Source organism: Carcharodon carcharias, chromosome 2 (genome assembly GCF_017639515.1).
Source record: "Carcharodon carcharias isolate sCarCar2 chromosome 2, sCarCar2.pri, whole genome shotgun sequence".
Classification (NCBI taxonomy): domain Eukaryota; kingdom Metazoa; phylum Chordata; class Chondrichthyes; order Lamniformes; family Lamnidae; genus Carcharodon; species Carcharodon carcharias.
Window position 1 is genome coordinate 24,560,032 of NC_054468.1, and position 26,714 is coordinate 24,586,745.

At 40.1% G+C, this 26,714-nt stretch overlaps 1 protein-coding gene across 3 annotated transcripts in view; it reads right to left on the reverse strand.

The window, feature by feature from the left end:
• Window positions 1-770: 770 nt before the first annotated feature.
• Window positions 771-26,714, reverse strand: part of dipk2ab (divergent protein kinase domain 2Ab) — a 240,686-nt gene continuing 214,742 nt past the window's right edge. For all 3 annotated transcript variants that reach the window (XM_041175706.1, XM_041175698.1, XM_041175714.1), the window contains one exon: window positions 771-4,444. In XM_041175706.1, the coding sequence (XP_041031640.1) occupies window positions 4,113-4,444 (332 nt within the window). In that variant the 3' untranslated portion in view covers window positions 771-4,112. The remainder of the gene's footprint in view (window positions 4,445-26,714) is intronic.

Consider the following 26,714-nt stretch of genomic DNA (forward strand, 5'->3'; position numbering starts at 1 on the left):
TGGCTAGGGGTGGGGCAAGTTCTGGAGCACAAGTCTTCAGTACAATTGCCGGAATATTGTCAGGGCCCATAGCCTTTGCAGTATCCAGCACCTTCAGCCACTTCTTGATATCACATGGAGTGAATCAAATTGGCTGAAGACTGGCATCTGTGAGGCTGGGGACCTCCAGAGGAGGCCAAGATGGATCATCCACTCAGCGCTTCTGGCTTAAGATTGTAGCGAATGCCTTATCTTTTGCATTGCTGTGCTGGGTTCCTCCATAATTGAGGATGGGGATATTTGTGGAGCCTTCTCCTCCTGCGAGTTTAATTGTGACAGGACTGCAGAGCTTAGATCTGATCCATTGGTTGTCGGATCGCTTAGCTCTGTCCATCGCTTGCTGCTTATGCTGTTTGGCACGCAAGTGGTCCTGTGTTATAGCTTCACCAGGTTGACACTTCATTTTTAGGTATGCCTGGAAACAAAGTAAAAAAGATAAAGTTGAAGGGGGGGAAGGGGGAACACTCACTCGATAATAAGCTGTATCGAAAGGGAAAAAAAATCATCTAAGACTAGGGATAAATTAGGAAGTCACACTGAAAAATTACAGACTAGGGAGGTACCTCATGTGAGCCAAATGCAGCACAGATTAGCGAAAACCAAGACAGGCTTGGGCATGGAGGGTAGTACGAACATTAGAGAGTAGGCCAAGGAGTACTGTGGCAAAAGGGAGTACTGTAAACATCAGCTCCCCTGAATCAAGCATCAAAAAGGTGACAAGTACTTTAACAGATGTTCAAAAAGTATTGTTTTTATATAAGATTTCAGAACCTCAAGACTTACATAACATAATTGGAAGGTTACAATAGGCTCCAAAAATATAAGCAATGTGATAAAAACTATGTGAACTGTCAATACGGAGTTGCATTTCTTTAATAAATACTCTGCTTCTGGTTTTAAACAATTAAAATTTGAATAAAAGTAATAAAAAGCATTACATTTCAGGCTGTAAGTATAAGCAATTGGGCCCAGTAGTCTATCAGTTTGAATTCCTGGTCCGTGTTGCCTTAGTTGATCTGAGCCAGTGTGGAAATAGGTGTGTTATAATTGGCTTTAGGAAAGTGGGAAGTTATCCAGCTCCAGATAGATGACCAGGAAATCCTTTTGAAAAGATGCAGGCTGAGGAAATAATCAACCTTAGATATGATATTCTACATGGTCAAATAGCCTATTGACACTCATGTTTAGACTCTCAAATGAAAAATAACAACTTGGTTCGGATAGTCTAAGGTGTCCATGAAACCATAATTCTGAGAGAGAACACTGTGTGAGGGAATAAAGTTCAAAAATACGGCTGGTAGATTGAAACACTAGTATGGAGATAGTACCACATTTCACTATTATTCACTCAAGCAAATTTGAATTTAATTAATAGTAAATTAATAGCAACTCTGTAAAAAGTAATTGGACAGGTTTTTACAAATTCTGTTACTGTAATTTGCTGTGTTAATTATGAGCTCTGGCTTTGCTCCTGCACTACATTTCAGTCCATGAAGAAACAGGATGTCCTTCAAATATAATAGCTGCACAGTGGAGCAACTCAACAAAATTGTATGCTGAGTTTGACAACCTATGTTCTGGCTCTCCCTGAGATTGTTGGTTTCTAATCGTTCATCAGCTTGAGGTGAAAGCGCAACTGAAATGGGAAGGAGAAGAATGCGGATGGAATCAAATGGTGAACTCCACACATCTGTGACTGAAAACAAGAATATTAGCAGAGATCAAGTAGGCTCAGCACTGGCAGTACAGATTATTGATGGGGCAAATTGGGGTCAGAGTCAGCAAGGCTGCATTAATTTAGCATCGCTACAAAGTTGAGGTTTAAATCTAGACTCAGCCTGGCTTGAAGAGATTCAAGTTTGAAATCTTATGGAATTCCAGTGCAATGTAGAAAAGGATTTAAAAAGTGGTAACGTTTCTTTGACTTGTTGGATGTTTCTTAAAGCTACGACAGTTAATTTATATTTTTAGAAACTGAACACTGCCACCTGCATTTTCTAAACCTATAAATTTTAACTGCTAATAAAGAAGCGTTGTGCAATAGCAGAAGAATAGTTGTGCTAGTCATGCAGTGTAAATAAAGCACTGCCTAAGGGAACACATAATAGAACTGCCAGTCTCTGTATGAAATAGAAGGTAACTTATTCAAAAATATGGATTTCTGCTTTCCAAGGGCAGCACCCACAAGAACATTTTAATAAGTAAAGTTTTATTATATGAATCCACCTTAAGTTATAAAGACAACTTTTGAATGAAAGGCACAGTGAGTCAAACAAATATGATAGAATATAGAAACTAAATGAGAACATACAAAAAAAAGTGAAGACAACATTTTCCAGCATTTACAAACCTCCAAAAATCCCCATCTGGAGTAAACCATATCATCACTAACAAGTTGTAAGTACACAATAAAAGCTACATTTGCACCTTTAAACAAACTATCATCTGATTACTTCAGTGTCTGAGGATTTTTTTTTTAGAAAAAAAGAAAAATAAACACTATTGCTTTCTACTGTATTTTGTGGTGATATTGCAGCATTCAATTCCCTGCAATGAAGCCAACTCAAGCTAGTTTTAGAATCAAAAGCATCAGCGTGATTTAAAATGGCATTTAAAGTCACAAAATTACTTTATGGGGAACAGCTTAACATTTATCCAGATTGAACCACAAGCATGAAAGTAGCTGGCAATGGTGTCACTGCTGCACTCCAGCTAATCAGCAAGAAAAGCAGATTTTCCACCCCATTTCCACGCAAACCATGAGGCTTTTTGTTTAATGTGCCAAACACACACAACTGTTTTTTTTAAACTGGAAACAAATTAATATAGTTTAGTTAAACAAATGGAAAACGCTCACCCTAAACTAAATTCAAATTACAATACTGTACCAACATGTAATATGGAACAGAACGCAATTGCCATCTATGTCAGCCCAGTATATCAATAAAAAAACCAGTCAAGCACATATAGCAAATGTAAACTTGTGACCAAAAACCTTATCCCAGTTTTAGTTAATGCATTTTTAATATATAAATAGCCATTGAAAGACTTGCTCATTGTACTTTCACTGGTGTTTCAATTAATAAATAGGTTTCTTCTCTTCTACCAAGGGAAGGGTAATTTTGGGACAATTCTTATTCTTTGGTATATGCTCAAATACTAGACGCTTTTCTGTCTGCCTCCTTCACCCCTCTTGGAAAGAAAGTTCTCCTAATTTTATTTATAGAATAGTCAACTTGATTCTCTTTGAAGTACCCTCTAAAGGTCCTCAAATGATTATCCTGGTCTTTTAGTTTAATGTTGCTGCTTTGAAACAAATTAACCTCATGTCACTATTTCATGCTCACTGATGTCTTGTACAATAATTACAAATAATGAGGTTTTTCCTCTTCCTATCCTTTGCAAACATGAAATTATTGCTTAATGGTGATGAGGGAATGGTTTAAGGTTTTGGACAGTATACCCCAATGCCATATTTTCTCAGTGCTTCAGTTCACAGATAAATTAGAAATATGTTCACATATTTGAAAAGGAGTATGGGCAAATGTGTATCAAAATTTTGCACATTCATTTTGATGGCAGTATATGTAAGTTTTTTAATACAAACTGTTTTAATACTTTCCTTATTTAAAATATAGACAAGATCAAGACAACATCAGTAGGTTAAAGCCTTTAAACAGACTTTCAAGTTAAGCAAGGTTTCCTCAGTAAAGGCATCAGCCTCACAAATTGTGACAGTAATGTTGTGTTCTGTCAATTGCCCTTTGACACATGTGCAATCATTCAACCTGTCAGGGTCTATTATCTCCAGTGACCTGCTGGTCTTCATCTGAACTACTCTGCAGGCAATCAGAGAACAAGTCAATAATAGCTCAATGCTCTAATCAGATAATCAGTCCCCCACACTGGTTTGCAGATGTCCATTGTTGTTCCAAGCATGAATTATAATGCTATGCAGTGGCATTTCTGCGTTGTATTCTTCAAAATACGTTTACATTCTACACAGGAACAGCTCTCATGTTCAATTCAAATCTCAAATCTATAGTGCGAAAAACAACAGATCCCATATTGAGCTACCTTACATTATTGTTCAGCTTTGCAAGGTAGTCTCGCAATTCTCTTGCTGCCTGGAAACGACCATATTCTTTCTTTGGGTTGGCACATTCTTCAAGCAAGGCCTCCAGTCTGCCAACTCTGACTATTTCTATTGGAGGATTATGCAGGAGCCCTCCTGTTGTACCACGCCAGGTGGCATATCTAGAGAGCAGGTTCTGACAAATAGCATAATAGTTATGGTCAACTGTAACACGAGAACACAAAACGTCCTTTGAAAATGACAGGCAGGCTTCTTTTCCACAATCGTCAAACTTGCTCTCGTACCATATGTCCCAGTTTTGAGGCTTATCTGCAGGGAACAAAATTGAAGAAACTTAATTACTACTTTGTGAAAACTTTGTTTATTCTAATTTTATCATTAGCATTATAACTTCAGTTAAAGCTATATAGCTAACACTAACAACCAAAAATTAGAACCTAAACGGCGTTTCTTTAGCATGAAAGAAGAGAACAAGTATGCATAACACTTAAAGTGGTAACTCTATCTGCAATACTGTGGGAGATCTGCTAGCAGTTATTGGAACCTGCTAACAGTTAAGAGTGCACCTATATTTAGTTTGGCATAGTGATATCTTAACTTTCCAATGTCATTTTAGATTATATCAAATTGCTAACATGTACAGATAAGGCCCACATTTAAATAAGTACATCTCAACTGTGCATTAATTTTAAAATAGGGTGCAGCTAAAAATGTTGACAACCTGATTCCTGTGAGTTTTCCCACCATGAAGCCTTGCTTCCTGATCCAAAGCCATATTTCAGACATAGTAAATTCAAGCATTGAATATCCTCATAATAGCTGCTTATCCTGTTGGATCACGAATCCAGCTTCAGTGAAAAATCAATTAAGAACACTTGATTGCCTTTTAGCTAGTTTATGCAAAAGTCCCAACTCCCATATAAATGAGTGTGGATATAAAGCAGACTATGGTAATGGTGTGTGGACAATCAAGGTTTGAAGTGTCAAACATTGTCAGATTAAGTGAGATCATAAATCACAAGTTATGATGCAACAAGGTATCTCAGTTATGGGAAACTGAATCAACAAGATCATTAATTCAATCTCTGGTGCCCTTGTTTAATTAATAAAGCAAAACAAAAGGAAAAACAAAAATGTACATTAATGATCATTAATGGGTGCTAGGAACATATTTTGGAAATGTCATTTAGACTATACACACTTAAATGAAATTAGATTCAGTCCTGATTCAGTGTTATCACTAAAAATATAGTATTGGGAGTGTCTGAAATGTAATGACTTGGTTGAAGGAATCTTTAATGTAGCCAAATTTACTGATGATACAAATATAGGTAGGAAAGTAAGGTGTGAGGAGGATGCAAAGAATCTGCAAAGGGAGATTAAGTGAGAGGGCAAAAATTTGGCAGATGCAGTATAATGTGGGAAAATGTGAGGTTGTCCACTTTGGCAGGGAGAGTAGAAAACCAGAATATTATTTAAAAGGAGCGGGATTGCAGAATGCTGCAGTGCAGAGGGATCTGGATGTACTGGTAAATGAATCATTCACACCACTCACGTGTCAGGCGATGACCATCTGCAACAAGAGAGAATTGAACATCGCTGCTTGATATTCAATGGCATTACCATCCCTAAATCCCCCACTATCAACATCCGGGGGGGGGGGTCCACCATTGACCAGAAACTGAACTGGACTAGCCATATAAATACTGTGACTACAAGAACAGGTCATAGGCTAGGAATCCTGCAGTGAGTAACTCACCTCCAGACTCCCCATAGCCTATCCATAACCTACAAGGCACAAGTCAGGAGTGTGATGGAATACTCTCCCCTTGCCTGGATGAATGTAGCTCCAACAACACTCAAGAGGCTTGACACCATCCAGGACACTTGATTGGCACCTCATCCACAAACATTCACGCCCTCCACCACTGACGTACAGTGGCAGCAGTGTGTACCATCTACAATATACACTGCAGAAACTCACCAGGGCTCCTTAGATAGCACCTTCCAAATCCATTCAATAAGGTCATGGTTGATCTGATTGTGACCTTAACTCCACTTTCCTTCCTGCCCCCAAAACTCGACTCCCTTGTAGATTAAAAATTTAACTCAGCCTTGGACATATTAATGATCCAGCCTCACTGTGCCTGCAGCAGCCCCTCTTGTTTGCTTTATTGGCACAAGCCAGCAGGAGCAGGACAAGTACCACCTGATGGAGGAACAAATGATAAGGAAGATGTGATCTCTGACTATGAAGCTATCCTGGAGTTTCAATTTCAGCACTATCATATTCAGGTCAGGTATTTAAAATTACAGCTTTCAATGGCAGTCAGTGGCATCCTCAGCAAAGTATAGATATCAAGCCATTAAGTAAATGCCATGGCATTTGCAGAATGCAGTGAATGTTGTCTAACTGAATCCTCTGCAACAGGTCCAACTGGCTGTTGCAATCCTAAGTAGATGCAAAAGTGTAAGTAATGATCTTATTGACGTATAAAATAATTGGTTTGAAACTCAGCCCTGAGTTAAAGATGTACTGAGCTAAGTACTGAAATGAAAACTAAATACTGCAGATGCTGTAAATCTGAAATAAAAACAAAGTGCTGGAAATACTCAGCAGGACTAGCAGCATCTGTGGAATGTGAGAGTAACATTTTAAGTCAAATATAACTCATTTTCAGAAGTCATATCTGACTTGAAATGTTAACTCTGTTTCTCTCTCCACAGATGCTGCCAGACTGGCTGAGATTTTCAAACACTTTCTGTTGTTATCCAAGGTACTGCCTGGTTCAGTGCAAGTGGCATCCAGGTAAGTTGATGGAGTTGGTGACAAGCATGCAAAAATTTTGATGAGGCTCAAAAGCAATGGCTTGATTTTCCTGATGTTCAGTATCAAACAGATGTGGTCATGGGTCAAGCAATGTGGTAAATATCTAGAGCCTGGGCATCATCAGTATCAATATGGATATTGACTGCATGCCTAAAATTATATTGCTGAGGGGTTGCATGCATTTGACGGAGGGAAGTAAGCCAAGAATGGATTCTTGAGGAACTCCAAATAGGACCAAGTGGGGGATGAGGATAAGTCACTGCTGGAGGCACAATGACTGCATCAAGATAGATGTGATGGAAAGCATGCAAAAGATTGTCCAACTGAGATTGATCATAGAGGAGAGATGGAGGGGAACAAGGTGGGACAACATCCCATGGTCACAGTCAAAGAGGATGACATTGGTTCCTTTGACCAGGGTGGTCTCAGGACTATGGGAAGGGTGGTAGCTATACAAAGGAACTTGAAAAGACTTGTGAGAGAGATGAATATAGAGTTGGGAGGTGATTAGAGAAGTTAGAGATGAAGTTGTAGTTGAAGAGGACCAACAGGTCGAGGGTGGGCTTTTTGAGGCAACAGACGACGTGTCTGGTTTTCAAAAGCAGGACGGTGTCAGACAAAAAACAGGTCTTTTTATTCATTCATGGGATGTGGGCGTCACTGGCTAGGCCAGCATTTATTGCCCATTCCTACTTGCTCTTGAGAAGGTGGTAATGAGCTGCCTTCTTCAACCACTACAGTCCATATGGTGTAGGTACACCCACAGTGCTGTTGGGACAGAGTTCCAGGATTTTGGACCAGTGACAGAAAGAATGGTAATATAATTCCAAGTCACGATGGTAAGTGGCTTAAAGGGGAACTTCCAGGTGGTGGTCTTCCAATGTGTCTGCTGCCCTTGGTCTTCTAGATGGTAGTGGTTGCAAGTTTGGAAGATGTGTGAAAGGGGCTTCGATGAATTCCTGCAGCACATCTTGTAGATGGTACACACTGCTGTCACTGTGCATTGGTGGTGGAGGGAGTGAATTTTTAAGATGGTGGATAGGGTGCCATTCAAGCGGACTGCTTTATCCTGGTTGGTGTTGAGCTTCTTGAGTGTTGTTGGAGCTGCATTTATCCAGGTGAGTGGAGAGTAATCCATCATACTCCTGACTTGTGCCTTGTAGCTGGTTGACAGGGTTCAAAAAGTCAGAAGGTGAGTTACTCTTCGCAGAATTCCCAGCCTCTGACCAGCTCTTATAGTCACAGTTTTTATATGGCTGGTCCAGTTCAGTTTCTGGTCAGTGGTAACCCCCAGGATATTGATAGTGGGGGATTCAGCGATGGAAATGTCATTGAATGTCAAAGGGCGACGGTTAGATTCTCCCTTGTTAGAGATGGTCATTGCCTGGCACTAGTGTGGCACAAATGTTACTTGCCACTTATCAGCCCAAGAACCCAGGTCCCCAGATCATTACCCTGGGTTTCTGGATTGCTAGTCCATTAACAATACCACTATGCCATTGCCTCCCATAGCAATTAGTAATATGGAGAAGTACTGGTGTCAGGAAAGGTAGCTGCATGCATAGGAATTAGATAGAGAGGGCATTCAAGGGGGCAGGAACTGAGAGATGACAAAGAGAAACTGCAGTGTGGCAGAGTGATTGTGCAGCTGGTGCTACAGCATAAATTACCGTTAGATAACCATATACCATTAATAACACATGCCAGCTAATGTATAGGACATAACCAGTGTTGCAACAAATGTATTGTGCGACACAATTTTTAATCTACAATGAAAATAAGTGATTTAAACTCCTCTGTGTTGGTAATAAAGGTTAATAAGGAGTTTAAGATAGATTTACAATGCCAAAAGCTACAGAAGGTAAAATGGATAAATAATCCTTTGTGTCACAGAATCCTTAAGAAATGAGAAAGACAGAAATGTAGATGGGCAATTCTTAACTTCCACTAGCCAAAGTGCTGATATTGCATAAAGAGTACAGGTACAGATCAGGATGCTGCTGGGATGTGCTATTCTCCAGGCCGAATGCCATTAAGGGACCCGATAATTTAGAATTCAATTTTGAAAATAATAAATAATAAATTTACCTTAACAAAATCTGCATTCTGATTCTATTGTACTGCTGAATTCAAGAAAACATGACTAAAATTTTATGTATATTCATGATCACAGGAGAATGGACACAAACCCCAGTTTATTTTAGTGATCAGTGAGACTGACAAAAGAACTTAGCAAAAAAAGGCATTGAGATGATTAAAGAGACTGATCCTTCAGTCTGGAACGTTGAAAGAAATCTCTAGCTTTCAGTACACCGCATGGAGCCTTTAAAAGGAGATTTTCTACAGGCACATTACTTGCGATAGTGATATGACTCTCAAATCCTTGGACTCATTGATTACCTTGGAATCGGTCAGAAGTGTCATGTTCCTCAGCAGGGAGAGGAAGATGATTTATCCTAGACACAAAAACAGAAGCAGCTGGAAAAACTCAGCAGGTCTGACAGCATCTGTGGAGAGAGAAACAGAGTTGACATTTCAAGTCCATATGACCTTTCTGTGGCTCTGGAGAAGGGTCATACGGACTCGAAACGTCAACTCTGTTTCTCTCTCCACAGATGCTGCTAGACCTGCTGGGGTTTTCCAGCATTTTCTGTTTTTGTTTCAGATTTCCAGCATCCACAGTATTTTGCTTTTATCCTAGGCACATACTTGTTACTGCACTCTGCAATCCATTTCCTGGCTGGTTCACTGGAGTTAAGCTTGCATTACAGGAAAGAATGCTCTTGCCCTCTTTAAATGATAGGAACATAGGACTTAGAGGAGGGGGCCATTTGGCCCTTTGCACATGCTCCGCCGTTCGATAAAATCATGGCGGATCTGATTGTGGTCTTTCCTGTCTGCCTTCCATAACCCTTAACTCCCATGTCTGTCAAAAATCCATCCAGCTCATTCGGTAAACTAGCCCCTGGGGAATCCATGATACAAGGTGCCAGTAAGACTGCAGGGTTTGTACTTCACGCTCTGTGGATGGGCTCAGGCAATTGTATTATAGCAGAGGTTTATCTGTCTTTTCAAATTTGCCTGATATAGGCAAAAAGCTTATTTTAATATTTCTCTACCAATGAGAATGTACTTTAATCCCTTAAGACGTTTATCTTTACAGAAGTGAGTTAAAAAGGCAAATTTCATACTTTTAAATTCTGTACAGTAGAAAAACTGGAAATGGATTTTTGAATAAAACATACAACCTAGAGAAAAACTTACTTTGATTGCTAAAAAAAGTTGTACTGATAAAAGTGAGTTATTTTAATGCTTGGGAATAAACTTCACCCATTTCAGACACCTGGGTCAGCATCAAACCCTCAGATATAGCACAGTTAAATGAGAGTGAAGTTCTCTTTACTCTGCCCCAAAACATGCCACATTCCCATCCTCAGCAGGATAGCCCTACTTCCACCAATCTTAATTTTTTTTCTTCATTTACCGCACCAGCTATCCTTTAGCCTCTCTGATGGAGAGAGCTAATTACTGGCAAATTGGGGGCAGTTTTATGCTGTAATCCCTTGCACATTAGTAACTGGATCGACAATTTCCAAATACATTTCACAAATGACCAGTCATTTTATTTTTAGATTTTTCAGCTCATCATAAGACCTTCTCATAGGCGAGACCCAACTTCCAATGACTTCAACAGTATCTTCAGAAGCCCTTAATGTCTTTATGGTTTATCCTGGCAATCCTTTGGATGGCACAGCATTTATACCTCAATAAAGCTACCAAGATGAAGCACCTTGAGGGGCCACATTGCTTTGCCTTTGCCCACTCCTTTGCTTCCTTTATCTCTGCCACACATAATGGTTTTTCATACAAACGGCAGCTGACTATGGATAGGAACCTGACTGTAATTTGTTTTAAAGCAAATAATGTGGTTTATGATTGAATTAAAGGCACCACCACAAACCTAAAACAAAACAGAACTGCCTCATTTTGTAACAGGACCTTCACACCCAGTGTACAATGGAATTTGTTTCCTCATCAGTCTTAAAAATAAAAATTTCTGGCTATAAGTGAGTCAGCTCCTGCTAAGTAACAGAATAAATACTCTGTTTAATGGCATAAACATTGTCTTTAAAAAATAAAGTCAGTGAGGCCACTGTTGGTTAATTTAGAAATCAATTTGGAATCTTGTATCAAAGCATTGTGGATAACATTTCGAAGTATTTTAACATAGAAGGAAGACAATCAACTAGTTCTGGAAGAATTACCTTGGTTATATTAGAAGAGAGTCTAAAAATAAAATCAGCAGGTTTTAAATGATACCTTTATTTTTTTTAAATATTAATTTGCTTGTTTCATACATTTGTGGCATTTAATTTAATTCCTCTCGTGTATAATTTATATCATTGTGGGATGCAGCTCCTATTTATATTGTACTTTACCTCCACATTGTTCCATCTGATGGTGATCCAGCCAAATAATGTACTGATTCTTGCAACAATCTTGAAATGTATACCTCATTTTACTTCCAGTCATAAACTACATATAACTTATCACCCTGTTGATACCCAACAGCAAGCTAAGTCCCACAATTTTCCAAACTGAGCAAGCAGAGAGGATTAATTAATGACCTCAGAGTAAAGGCACCCCTAGGTAGCAGCGACCATTATATGGTTGAATTTTACATCCAGTTTAAAAGGGAGAAGAGTGGGTCTAACTTAAACTTAAATAAAGGCAACTATATGGAGAGGAAAGCTCAGCTAGCTGAAGTGAACTGGGAAACTAGGCTGGAAGGTAGGTCAATAGAGTAGCAGCGGCAGACATTTAAGAGGATATTTCAGAGTATTCAGAATAAGTACATTCCTATTATAAAGAAAAATTCTAAGGCGAGGACCCACCATCCGTGGTTAATTAAAGAAGTTAAGGAAAGCATCAAACTTAAGGAAAAAACATACAACTCCACAAAGATGAGTAGCATCAGATGATTGGTTAGAATATAAAGAACAACAGAGACTGACTAAAAGGTTAACCAGGAGAAATAAGTTAGAGTATGAGGAGAAGCTAGCTAGAAATGTAAAAACGGATAGCAAGGCGAGAATTTTGACATCAGTGTGTGAGGGCGGGCTTGGCACGCTGATGCGTAAAATGACGCACAGTGAAGTCAGGTATGCGCCCCGATGTCACCGCGTGTCATTCTGATCTTTCATTTGGCGGGCACGTGCTGGAAGCGGCTGCCCGCCCACCAAACCTTTGAAGTCCTATTAAGGCCATTAGGAAACTAATTTAGATAATTAATAGGGCTGCCCGCCCAACCTTAAGGTTGGCGGGCAGGTGAAGAGACAAGCGGCCTTCACGTTTTTCAGGAAACCTCATCCCTGAAAGTTTTACTGAGTAAATACTTTTTTCACAATTCATAAACATGTCCCAGTTCATGGGATACTGTCATATGAGGGGATGTCTAAATAACTTTTTATCTTCCTTTATTTAAAAGTTTCAATATGAACTTAACCTCCCTGAGACAGCTCCATGCTTCAGGAAGATTTCTGCACTCTTGCACGCGTATGCGCGAAAGAGCGCAAGCCCTGACTCTCCCTTCTCCCCCTGCCCGCACAGGTAGCGCTGAGCACTACTGGCGGTGCGTCACATTGGGCGGGCCTTAATTGGCCCGCCCACGTAAAGCCGATCGCAGGCAGCGATTGGCTCCACACCCGCCCACGCCTGCTCCCAACCAGCCTGCCCGACAGGCAGAAAATTTTGCCACAAGAGTTTTTATAGGTATTTAAAAAGGAAAAGAGTAAGTAAAGTGAGTGTTGGTCCTCTAGAGAATGTCAGTGGGGAGTTAATAGTAGATAATAAGGAAATGACGGATGAAATGAACAAATATTTTGCTTCTGTGTTCACTATTGAGGATACAAAAACATTCCAGTAATCACTGCAAATCAGGAAGTAGTGACTTAGGATCATAGTCAAAGATGGCTGCACATTTACATCACTACTTCTATATTCCAAAACTATTAAAATGGAGACAGCTTGTCTGCAAAATAACACCGGGAACAACTGCCTTGAAAGAGATAAATGGTGCTCATCTCCTATCCGATTAGCAAAGCATCCAGGCAATCGCCTGGGTACTCAACTGGGCGGAGACAAACCATTAGACAAAATCACTTGGACAATGGGACCTTGGCTGAAAGAAGAATTCTAGCCAAGGTAATTGGAATACATGAGTCACAACTATATTTGGGACACTGGACAGTGAGTAAGAGGTCATGTGGCAAGCTAGTCCTTTGTGTAATTAAGCACTGGATTTCTCTGCAGACCTGGACAAGCAACTGAGACACTGAAGGAACAAGATCTCGAGTGGGTTCCTCCCGTCTCTCTCTCTCTCTCTCTCTCTATATAACTTGCAAGCTGAACCTTGCCTGCTGATTTTAACTAACCACATGCCACAGGAGAGATTTTAAGAACTCAACCCAATGCTGTTGTCTTTAGAATAGATAAATTGCCTGCCCACAGCTTTAAACTACCTCCAAATGATTTAATCTATCTTCCCCACTCTGATCTGTGTGTGTGTGCTTACTTCAAGGCAGAGTGTGTGTACGCACGTATGCACACTCATGCGTGCAAGTTGGAGTGTTTTTATTATTTATTTAGACCAGGTTGAGTGCAAGAAAACCTATCCTCTTTTTAAAAACTCAACTGTCTGATCGTATCTTTTATGGCCATAGTATGTAAGTAATTAAATATTCACTGAATTGGCAAGTATATCTGCTTTTTTAAAAAACCTGCTGCGGTCAAATGAGGAAAGGGAAGAGGTGGGAGCCATTCGACCCCCTCCTCACCTGATCATAACAATATTTCATGCTTTTGCATTAAGAGGTAGCACCATTTTGGCGATGTCTCAAAAGATGCTTTTGAGGTTCAAACTTTTGTGATATAGAGTTTTCAAATTAATTTCTACAGTGCTGACTGAACATCCACTTGCTTGACATTGGTAAATACACTCCCGAAGTTGTTGCTCAAGCTGCGGATGCTGAGCCTTTCTTCCATGTCCAGGGTCCTTGGCTTGCTTGCCTTGGAACTTCAGCTTGCCCTGAGTTTCACCAACTCTTAACATTTGCCTTGTTAACACTGAATTCCTGCACTGCTGCTCTGTTTTCAGAAACTTCTACCAGCATAAGTTTGAAAGCTGTTGTGTAACCTGCTCTTTCTCTGCCATGCCAATCCTGCCTTGTGTGTCTCAATTACTATGTTTAATTGATCAATAAGTGGAAGTTGGTGCTCAACAAACTAGGGTGGGTACAAACACTTTGGGTCTAATTTAAATGCATATTTCAGGTTATTTTGCCTTATTACAATATCGATTGCAGGTGAGCAAAAAGGAAACTTTAGTGCATTTCTTATGGATAGACACAGCTAGGTCAAATGAAGCACATTCCACCAGGAATTTTTTTAAAAAAATGGACGGAAAGAAACTCATAAGAGAAAACGAAAGACATTGGGAAGAACAATTTTGACTCAAGTAAATTATGCAAAGCAAGCCTTGGCATTTTACATTTTTGACTGTCTATTTGGGTGCAACAGCATTCTATGCTAATTTGGGCCACTTTAACAGTGTCAAGTTTGCTCACTACTTTCGTCAATAAAGGGCCAGTTTGACTGCAGCAATGCAAAAGTCCAGGTGCCTGTTATACACTGTGATAAGGTAATTTGGACTTTTGTTCATTGAAGTTTAAGTGTGTATTATATTTGGGGGTGTTGTCATGAAAATATAATAATTTTCACGATATTATTGTGATTTATTGTAAAAGTAGGTTAATAGTGGGGTTTGGATTAGTTTGTGTGTGGGGGGGGGGGTTTAATTGAATTACAGACAGCTGGTCTGGAGCTTTTGAGTTATCAAAGGAGAAGCTAGGTTTGAAATGCTAAATCTAAACATGGCTGAAGTTTTAGGATGTGAGATGTGAGGAATATTTGCATCTTTAGATAAACCAGAGTAGTTTGAATTTCAAAGAGATGATGAGATGTTACACCTAGCCCTAAGAAGTTAAGCCAAACAGCTTGTTTATTTTTCCCAAAGATTACTGATAATATGAGTACCATGAAAGATTTATATTATGGAAATAGTGAAGTTTCAAAGACATATTGGGACAATGGAATTTACCTTAAAAAGGGAGAAACCTGTATAAAGGAGATGAGGTAATGTGTAAGGGGAAGGCATTTAAGCTGCTGTCTACAGGAACCAAAGCTTCGAAAACGCACTGTGAATATCACTGTTCAGGATATTGTGTGCTTTGCCTGGGTCTGTTGAAATCTATTTTGTTTTACTGTTGCCTTAACGGAGGTGTAACTGGGAGCTAGATTAATTAGGAGAGTTAGGAGTTATAGTAGTGTTTTATAGACCTATGTGTGTACTTTAAATTTTTTCTTCAATTAAAAAATGTTTAATTTGGTTTTGTAAAAAACTTCTAAGACCCGGTGGTCTTATTACAACTGAATTCAAGGCATGCATCTAGAAATAAAAATACAAATTGCAAAACAGCTGTGGCATCTGATTCAAGTTTCCCTCTGGGGTTTGAGCAGCTCATCGTTTACTAACCACTGTGCCATAACAGTGTATTATATTTGGAAAATTACAATAATTAAGTAAACTGCTTGAAAAGTTGCAGTGAATATTAAGTTTAAAAAAAGAACCTAGACAGGAAACCATCTACATTTCAGCATAAAAGTATAAATAGACTAGACATATAGAAAAATATATTTTAGATTAGCAATTGAGAAAAATGTACAACAGACATTTAAATCATGAACTTTTACATTTGAACTAAAATAAAATATTGGATTTTCTTCTGTCTCCATTATACTTCTGCTCAAAACCAGCACATATATTGTTGTCCCTGCTGGGATGCCGCAATTATTTCAGAATATTAGAGTTGCTGTCAGATTTTGACATTGCATTCTGATTTATTATTGGTCCCCAAATACACTAGTCACGTCTTTCTATTACATTCTGTGCTTCAGTGAAGTAATGTTTCCAAGATGTCCTTTACAGTCAGTAATTCTTTCAATAATTAACTGAGCCCATTGTTCAGAAAATAAATCCTATTTACACCATGACAGTATGTCCTTTTATCAGAAATGTTTCTTCCATGGACATATCTAGCTTCTTACAAAACAAGGTCATCCTTCTCTGGACTTGGTTATCAGACAAATCCAGGAACTGCCTCCTTCAAAGGCACAGGGTGCTTACTTGAGATTACAAGGTACTTAATGAAGATGACAAAGTTCTAAAAGGCCTTTCCATATAATGTCTATTACTTTCAGTTATGTATAATAATAAAACAAATCATGCGAAGTCTGTCAGGCTTCACACAATTAGCTCAAATTTCACATTCATAAAACTTTTTCAACAGATTGCAGCTAAGCAGGCAAGGCAAATACATAAAACCTCCCACAAAATTGAGACTTCACTAAAAAAGATCCCACATGCTAAACAGATGGATCACTGAAGGAAAATAATTGCTCCCCATGATGTAAGTATAAAAAATACAGTAAATAAAGCTAATCATTTTCTCCTGGTTTACTTTGACTTGATGATCTCGATAACTTCCCTCAGCGGCAGCAGATAGTTTCCAATTTACCTCAGTGTCCCTATTTACAGCAATTAAACTTTAAGGCCTTGATGGAACAGGCCAGTTAAACATGGGTTCATTTTTGCAGCAGAGTATGTTGGGTGTAACCCTCTGACTAACCATGAGTAAAATCACAGAAGATTCACAAGTATTTTTGTATAACCATGTACAGATTACATTGTCTTGGAAAGGAAAAAAATAAACTATTTTTAAATCATTTTTTCTTCTTGAATTACCACTCTGATATCTTCTTGCTGCAGGTTTTTCAAAAAAGCTGCTGGCTTCACTTTATAGATCACAGCATTACTGTCCATAGAGTATTTACCAATATCCTGATTCACCTCGTGCAGTTCTCCTTCCTGTTATGTATCCTTTAATCTAAAAGATTTTTGCAAGTAGACTGCCACTTCTCACAATAAAAACCTAATGTTTTTCAAAGTTGCCTGGCCTCACATTTAACTCTGAGGACATGCAAGGTACAGAATTGCTGCCAGAAATGACATTGAAATAACACTACTCACATTCCAGAATAATGATTTGACTGCACAAAATTGTAATTCTTCGTTCTGCTGTCACACATTCTTTTCAGTAAAGCACATTCATTTCAAATTTCCATTTATTCAACCATTTTTCAAAATATTTCCTTAACAGTCACTGCTCCAAATCGTGACATGTGTGAAAAGAAAATTCTAGTCACCTATTGGAGTCCTAGTTCTCTAAATGAGCTGTTATTCCTTATTATTTAAGGGATTGAACAAAGGACGCACATGTGTTCCCTTTAAATGTTCAAAATGTCACAACAGTAAACTGATCTCATAAATCTCACTCATTTGAAGTGAGGCATCATAATTCCAGTTTAAAAATGTTACCCATTTTGACATATCTCGCCACACAAAAAAAAATCTTAGAACAAAACAAAATTCTGGAAATTTGAAACAGAAACAGAAAATGCCTCAAACACTCAGCATTTCCGGCAGCATTTGTGGAGAGAGAAACAAAGTTACCATCTCTGGACAATGACCTTTCACCACAATTGAAAAGTCAGACACGTAACAGATTTTAAACAAAAGGAAAGAGCTCAAGGTGGGGGAAGGGGTAGAGCAAAAAGGGAAGATCTTGTTGGAAGACAGGAGAGATTAAAATGACAAAAGGATGGTGCAAGGTGAAAGAGGGTAGAGTAATGGGACAAGAAACAAAAGATGGGTCTGGAAGAGCTGTAAATGGGAATAGCTGGAAATTGTAAAACCCCTCGGACTGTATGTTTGATAGGTAATGAATATTGTAATTATTAACTGTAGTTGCAACGAATAACATTCAGTATTGAAAGAAACTGATTTGTTCTGCATTTTGTAATGTTTACTTTGACTGCTTTGGAGAAGGAAAAGCAAAACTATTCAGAAAAGGCTGCCATGCTTGTCTTAGGCTGCACCAGCGTCCACATTCAACAGATCATTCTCCACTATTTCCTCCACCTCCAGCGTGATGCCAGCACCAAGCACACCTTCTCCTCCTCTCTCAGCTTTCTGAAGGGACCATTCCCTCCATGACACACTGGTCCACTCTTCAATCATATCAAATAAACCCTCCCCTTCCCATGGCATCTTCCTGTGCAAATGCAGATGCAACACTTGCACTTTTGACTCCTCCCTTCTCCACCCAGGATCCCAAACACCCCTTCTAAGTGAAACAGCGATTTACTTATACTTCTTTCAATTTGATTGCTACTCACTTGCAAACTCCTCTAAACTGGACACCCCTAAATGCAGTTTGGGTGATTACTCAGCAGAGTACTTCTGTTCAGTCTGAAGGTCTGACCCTGTATTTCTGCTTAAATGCTCTTTTGAGCTTCTACCCCATTCCCACTCTGACCTCAGCCTCCTATGCTGTTCCAATGAAGGTCAATATAAGCTTGAGGAACAGGATCTCATCTTTTGATTAGGCACTTTGCAGCCTTCCAAACATCTCCGGACTCAATATTGAAATTAATGAAATCAGTTCATAACATCTATCCCCGTTTTTTCGGACTGCAGCTGCTGGTAACTATTCTGCTGTTCCAATTTACACCTCCTATAGATCCACCTTTTGTTTCTTACTTGCCCCAATAACATCCCTTTTTGTCATTGAATGACCCCTGCCTTCCACCCTATCAAAAACCTCCCTTTTGTTCCCCCTTTGGCTCTGTACTTGCTTAAAACCTGTTATATGTCTAACTTTTCCCAGTTCAGACAAAGCTCAATTTGAAATGCTAACTTTATTTCTTTTTCCACAGATGCAGCCTGATTTGATGAGTTTGTCCAGCATTTTCTGCCCAAATTTTAAAAAGCAATATAGTTTATCTCACTTCTAATCCTTGCCTGATTTTGAAAGCTCAGTGTTTCTTATTCCCACAGAAGCCCCTCTTTAAAAGGCGGGAAAGTGCTAGAGTTGGACTCAGTGGCAGCACTTTCACCTGAGTCAGAAGGTTGTGGGATCAAGCCGCACTCCAGGGACTTGTGCATGCAATCTAGGATGACATTTAACTGTAGTTTCTTTAAGGTGCCCTCATGGCCGAGATGTTAAACCGAGACCTTATCTAACCTTTCAGGTGGATGTAAAATATTTTGCAGTACTACATGAAGAGCAGGACTCCAAGCCAATATTTATACCATAACCAAAGACACTAAAATAGATTATCTGGTCATGTAGCTCATTGCTGGATATGGAATCTTGTGGTGTGCAAATTGATTGTCGCTTTTATACATTTCAACAGTGACTACATTTCAAAGTGCTTCATGGCTGGAAAAGAGCCATGGGATGTCCTTGCACTATGAAAGATGCTATTTAAATGCAGCTTCTTTCTCTTCCAAAATGCAGAGAAAAGCACGTATCCTCTTGAGCACTAGCAGCAATGGGTGGAGAAGGTTTTGATGAAAAGTAAGGGAACAGCAAGAGTCAGCCAGCAGGCCTCAAATATAAAAGCCATTATATGCTGTGCCACTGATTTAATGAGTTAGATAGCGTGCAACTAATATAAATAACTGAAATTTCAAAGCAAGTTTGAGTAGAAAAATGGATTATGCAAAAACTTGAATATCCATGTTCGCTGCCAAGCCCAGTTTTTGATGTCATCTCATTGGTTTTGTTATAATAATAGAAAGGAAACCAAGAAACATGAAACACTTCGGTATACACGCATACTGCAGTGCTCTACAAAGCTTCCCTGTGATTAACTTTAACAAGGTCAGGTTTCTCTCCAGGCTAAGGAGAAGCTAAAAAAAAAAACATTGCCTCCCCATCTGACTGCTGGAAAGCACATGGAGGTGTTAGGTGAGGGCAGGGTCAGCCTGGGTTATGATGCTTTTACAGTCTGCCACCAATAATCACTAATCCTCGCACATTAAGAATGGTTACTTCACTGGGGCAATACAGGGGCCTACAATTAAAAATTTCTCAATTACCAATGCCTATGGCACTTTACAATTTATTAGAATACCTCAAGCGTTGGCATCAGTCTTTATAGTTGACACATTGCATGTCTTGGTCATTCAACATTCTATATTGTGTTTACTGCCAAACTCAACTCTATCATCTCATTAGTTTTGCTATAATGATAGAAAGGGAACCAAGAAACAAAATATTTCAGTAGATACACATGTTGCAGTGCTCAATAAAGCTTCGCTGCAATTGAATTTTACAAAGTCAGATTTTGTGAAACTAAAAGTAGAAAGGCAGCTTGTACAACTTTAAATTCTTGCAAAGCAAAACAAGTTGTTTGAGCAGTATTTAATTAGAGCTTGTGAACCAAATGACTGTAAGGCAAACTGACGGCTATGATTAAACAGAACAATGAATGCAGTGGTTTTTGCCTGAATCCATACCTAAGCTCAATTTATTAGCTGACACAGGCTGAATTTATCTCAGCAGCTGTACCCTTGCTCAGAAAGCAGAACCATCTTGTTTATCATATAATGTAAGTTTTCCTGTGGGCAAATGATGAATAATCCACTGACTAAAACCTCTGGTGCACAGGGGTGCCACGATATGTAATTTACACACACTTCAGAGAACTCTATCCACCTATGCAGATTTTCAGATTTTTATTTTATATTTATCTTTATTTGTGGGCGCCATTGGCAAGGCTACATATAGTCACTTCTAGTCACCCCGAGATCAGTAAGAGTCAACTACAGTGTGGAAACTGAATCATACATAGCAAAGAGAGAGTAGGGTTCCAATGCTCCCCACCAGTTGGGCTTTTTTATTTTCTTGGAGTCAACCCACAACCCAGATTTGTTGAATTCAATTTCACATGGTAGGAGTTGAATTCCTAACCCCAAGGTTATTAGTCCAGTACTGCAATCACTAGACTGCCTTATCCATGAAGCATGTCATGACCATTGCTTTGCATTATTGAAGTTTTGGCATTGCCTTCAAGTATATTTCTCTTCATGCTTTGCCTCCCCTTCACATTTACAGCGTTGAAATTGGGACTCAGCACAGTATTTTACTCTCATCTTTTCTAGGACTTCAAAATTAAGACTTTCCTCTTCCCGAAGTTGTTCATTTCTTCTGCAATTCACAAGCTTTTAAGGTGGTGCTAAATATTTACTACTTCATTTACCTCATCCAGCATTGTCAAACATTTAATGCGTACTGGCACATATGTAATCGTGAAGATTGAGAGTAGCTGCGTTTAAATGTGGCCTGCCTCTGGATTTACTGCAGCATCAGCTGTTGCTGAATGTGGCAACAGCTGAGTACAGTTTTTCAGCTGGGCACAGTTTCTTTCTAAAAATGCTGTTAAGTTGAAATAAGTCTATTTGAAATGTAACAATCATAGAATAACTTAAGGACCAAATGGAACAGAGCATATTAAGCACAGACGGCCTTTAACACAGCAACACTGATGTTGGTGTGAAATTGAGTAATCCAAAATGACTCCCTAGTTAATAATTTAAAAAAAATATATTTTTTCCTCTCTAGTCTTCTATGGCATCAAACTGATTATGGTCGACCTGTTGATCTCTTCCCAGGATTTCTTCAAAGATTATCCCTTTAGACGGTGACCACTGCTTTCCCATCCTTTAGCCCTAATTTACCATTATTGTGCTGCCGTGGCTGCATTACTATGCAAACATTACAACACATCATGCCAAATTCACACTCATTAGAAACAAAAACAAAAAGTGCTGGAAAAACTCAGCAGATTGGGCAGCATCTGTGGAGAGAGAGAGAGACAGAGTTAACGTTTTGAGTCCATATGAGATCTACTGAGTTTTTCCAGTACTTATTGTTTTTGTTTCAGATTTCCAGCATCCACAGTATTTTGCCTTTATCACACTCATTGCCTTCCCCACTTTTGTTACAAGAATCTCTTGTGAAGATAGTAAGGCCATCATATCTTCACAAGAGACTATTTCATGCAAAACACCAGGAATCTAGTAATTCTGTAGTATTTTGGATTAATAAACTAATTTTAAAATCTTTTATTTTCAAGGCGATCATTACTGTTTTGGAAGAACACTTGCCTAGCAAAGTCCAGCGTCATTGTAGTCAGAAATGAAACAGTGTCACATATTTACAAACATAACTGGGAAGCATAACTCTGCAAAAGGCTTTTGCAAGCATTTTTATTTTATCAATATTTTTATTATTGTTTCAAGCATTTCTGTGTGAAGTGAATATTGTTTCATCACAGTTTAACTCACTAAGTTTTCGTCATGTAGCTCCTTTTAAGAGCGTGAGAAATCCTTTCATTTCTACTCACCTCTGTGGTTTTCTAGGCCGTGTAAAAGAATAGGTGGGTGGGTGGGTAGCCTGGGATAGACCCTTGCAGATACTGCTCAGGCTCAATAATAGAAGGCATGGAAGAAAACAACACTCTTCTCTTAATTTAGTTCCAGTCACCATTGGGGAGATCATGACATCCCCAATTTGTGACATAATTAGGAATGTCCTACCTACGTCAAGAATCGGCAAGTACGAACTTGCTGTTGAGCTCAGTCTAGTTAGCTTACTTTTGAGGTGTAAGAGGTACATCCGGGAGTGGTTCGTCTTTTGTTGGTCCTCACCAGACCCCAGCTTTCATCTGTGGCTCCAAGCAGTTATTTGCAAGTGACAGCAGTGACACCCCAATAAACCATCTCAACAAGTAGGCAAAGCCAGGTGAGGGTAGCCGAAGTGTCGCCCCATCAGTGGGTTAGAATTTGCCTATCCTTGCATGCGTACTCTTATTCGGTAGAGTGGGCAGAAGAGTTCAACACAAACTCAACAGCCATAAGGGCAAGCAAGTAAATGCTGTGGAGTACTAAGAGTGTGGTTAGGCACTCAAAATACCAATGTCATCCGCAGCATCCAGAATCATCTCCAGCTAAGTCCTGGAATTACCATTCATTAACACTCATCAGTATACTTGTGTCCACTTGTTAAGATGTCCTAAGCATTATTGGGAATGGGGGGCTTCCTAACAATTGTAATAAATGTTGAATTGGTAAATTGAACTGCCAATGGACAAAAGACAGGAGATACAGCCCACAGTTTCAAAGTAATGGAGAACTGAATGCAACATACCACCCTGCCCCACCCATCGACCAGGCCCTTCTCCCCAAATCTCCTGCCACCCTCCACAGCATCCAAAGCTCCACTATCCTCCAGTTCATCAGTCCCATCAATATCACAGAATCATACAGTGCAGAAGAGGCCCTTCGGCCCATCAAGTCTGCACCGACACGTGAGAAACACCTGACTTACCTACCTAATCTCATTTACCAGCACTTGGCCCATAGCCTTGAATGTTATGACATGCCAAGTGCTCATCCAGGTACTTTTTAAAGGATGTGAGGCAACCCACCTCCACCATCCTCCCAGGCAGCGCATTCCAAACCGTCACCACCCTTGGGTAAAAAAGTTTCTCCTCACATTCCCCCTAAACCTCCTGCCCCTCGCCTTGAACTCATGTCCCCTCATGACTGACCCTTCAACTAAGGGGAACAGCTGTTCCCTATCCATCCTGTCCATGCCCATCATAATCTTGTACACCTCGATCAGGTCGCCCCTCAGTCTTCTCTGCTCCAACTAAAACAACCCAGGTCTATCCAACCTCTCTTCATAACTTAAATATTTCATCCCAGGCAACATCCTGGTGAATCTCCTCTGCAACCCCTCCAGTGCAATCACAGCCTTCCTATAACGTGGCGACCAGAACTGCACACAGTACTCCAGCTGTGGCCTCACCAGGGTTCTATACAACTCCAACATGACCACCCTGCTTTTGTAATCTATGCTTTGATTGATAAAGGCAAGTGTCCCATATGCCTTTTTCACCAACCCACTAACATGCCCCTTCGCCTTCAGAGATCTATGGACACACACGCCAAGGTCCCTTTGTTCCTCAGAACATCCTAGTGTCATGCCGTTCATTGAATATTTCCTTGTCAAATTACTCCTTCCAAAATGTATCACCTCACACTTTTCAGGGTTAAATTCCATCTGCCCATTTGACCATCCCATCTATATTTTCCTGCAGCCCAATACACTCAACCTGTTAACCACCCAGCCAATCTTTGTGTCATCTGCAAATTTACTAATCCCACCCCCCACATAGTCATCTATGTCATTTTTATAAATGACGAATAATAGGGGACCCAGCACGGATCCCTGTGGTATGCCACTGGACACTGGCTTCCAGTCACTAAAGCATCCTTCTTTCATCACCCTCTGTCTCCTACAATTAAGCCAATTTTGAATCCACCTTATCAAATTACCCTGTATTCCATGTGCATTTGTCTTCTTTATAAGTCTCCCATGTGGGAACTTAGTCAAAGGCTTTGCTGAAATCCATATAAACAACATTAACTACACTACCCTCATCTACACACCTGCTCACCTCCTCAAAAAATTCAATCAAATTTGTTAGGCATGACCTCCCTCTGACAAAGCCATGCTGACTATCCCTGATCAAACCTTGCCTCTCCAAGTGGAGATAGATTTTCTCCTTCAGAATTTTCTCTAATAGTTCCCCTACCACTGATGTGAGACTCACTGGTCTATAGTTCCCTGGCTTATCTCTACAACCCTTAAACAGTGGAACCACATTAGCTGTTCTCCAGTCCTCTGGCACCTCCCCCGTGGCCAGAGAGGAATTAAAAATTTGGGTCAGAGCCCCTGCGATCTCCTCCCTTGCCTCCCTCAGCAGCCTGGGACACAAATCATCCGGACCTGGAGATTTGTCCACTTTTAAATCTGCCAACACCCCCAATACCTTGTCACTCCCTATATCAATTTGCTCAAGAACCTCGCAGTCTCTCTCCCCGAGTTCCATACCTTCATCCTCATTCTCTTGAGGTGAAGATGGATGTGAAGTATTGGTTCAACACTCTATCGATGTCCACTGGCTCCACCCATAGATTGCCCCCTTGGTCCCTAATGGGCCCTACTCTTTCCCTGGTTATCCTCTTCCCATTGATATACTTGTAGACTATCCTGGGATTTTCCCTACTTTCACCAGCCAGAGCTATCTCATACCCCCTCTTTGCTCTCCGAATTGTTTTCTTAAGTTCCACCTTGCATTATCTGTACTCCACTTATGCCTCTGCTGATTTCCTCCCCTTGTACTGCTAAAAGCCTCTTTTCCTTCTCATCGTACCCTGAATATCTCTGGTCATCCGTAGTTCTCTGGGCTTGTTACTCCTTCCTATCACCCTAGAGGGAACATTTTGAGCCTGTACCCTCCCCATTTCCTTTTTGAACGCCCCCCCCACTGCTCTTCTGTAGATTTCCCCACAAGTAGCTGTTCCCAGTCTACCTTGGCCAGATCCTGCCTTATTTTACTAAAATCCACTCTCCCCCAGTCTAAAACATTTTTTTTTTGCAACTTGTCTATTTCTTTGTCCATAACAAGCTTAAATTGTACCATGCTGTGGTCGCTATCACTAAAATGCCACCACCTCAGCCACCTGTCCAGCTTCATTCCCCAGAATTAGGTCCTGCGCTGTCCCTGGTTGGACCCTCTACATATTGACCTAAAAAGTTCTCCTGTATATATTTCAAGAAATCCACTCCATCCAAGCCCTTTACATTGTGTCTATCCCAAATAATGTTGGGAAAGTTGAAATAATTAGCATACTGTAGTTGTTTTTACATACCTCTGCAAATTGTGCACATATTTGCCCCTCAGTTTCCCGCTATCTGGGGGTCTATAATAAACACCTAACAATGTGGCTGCCCCTTTTTTATTCCTAAACTCTACCCACAAAGCTTCATTCGATGCCCCCTCCAAAATATCATCTCTCCTTACTGCAGTAACTGACTCCTTAACTAATAATGCAATGCCTCCTCCTCTTTTACCCCCTCCCGTCTCGCTTGAAGATTCTATATCCTGGAATGTTGAGCTGCCAATCTTGCCCCTCCCTCAACCACGTCTCAGTGATGGCTACTGTATCACAACTCCACGTGTCAATCCTCAACCTTAACTCATCCGTTTTGCCTGTAATGCTCCAGGCATTAGAGGCCATCCAACCTTGCCTTCCTCCCTTGAAACTTAATGCAGCTGTACTCCCTCTGACTTGATTGTTTTACTGTATTATGATGTGTCCCTATTCTGCTAACATTGTGTCCCCTCCCCCTGCCAAATTAGTTTAAACTCCTCCTAACAGCATTAGCAAACCCATCGGCAAGGATGTTAGTCCTGCTCTGGTTCAGATGTAGACCTTCCCACTTGTAAAGGTCCCACCTTCCCCAGAAATGGTCCCAGTGATCCAGAAATCTAAAACCCTCCCTGCTGCACCAACTCTTAAGCCACGTATTCATCTGCACTATTCTCCTATTTCTGTGCTCGCTAGCACGTGGCACTGGGAGTAATCCAGAGATTACAACCCAAGAGGTCCTGCTTTTTAATCTACTACCTAACTCCCTGAATTTTTGATGCAAGACTTCATCCCTCTTTCTACCTTTGTCATTGGTACCAACATGTACCATGACCTCTGCCTTATTACCCTTCCCCTTCAGGATGCCCTGCAACCGTTCAGTGACATCCCAGACCCTGGCACCAGGAAGGCAACACACCACCCTGGAGTCACATTGACAGGCACAGTAGTGCCTATCTGTTCCCCTGACTACAGAATCCCCAATTCCTATTGCTTCCTCT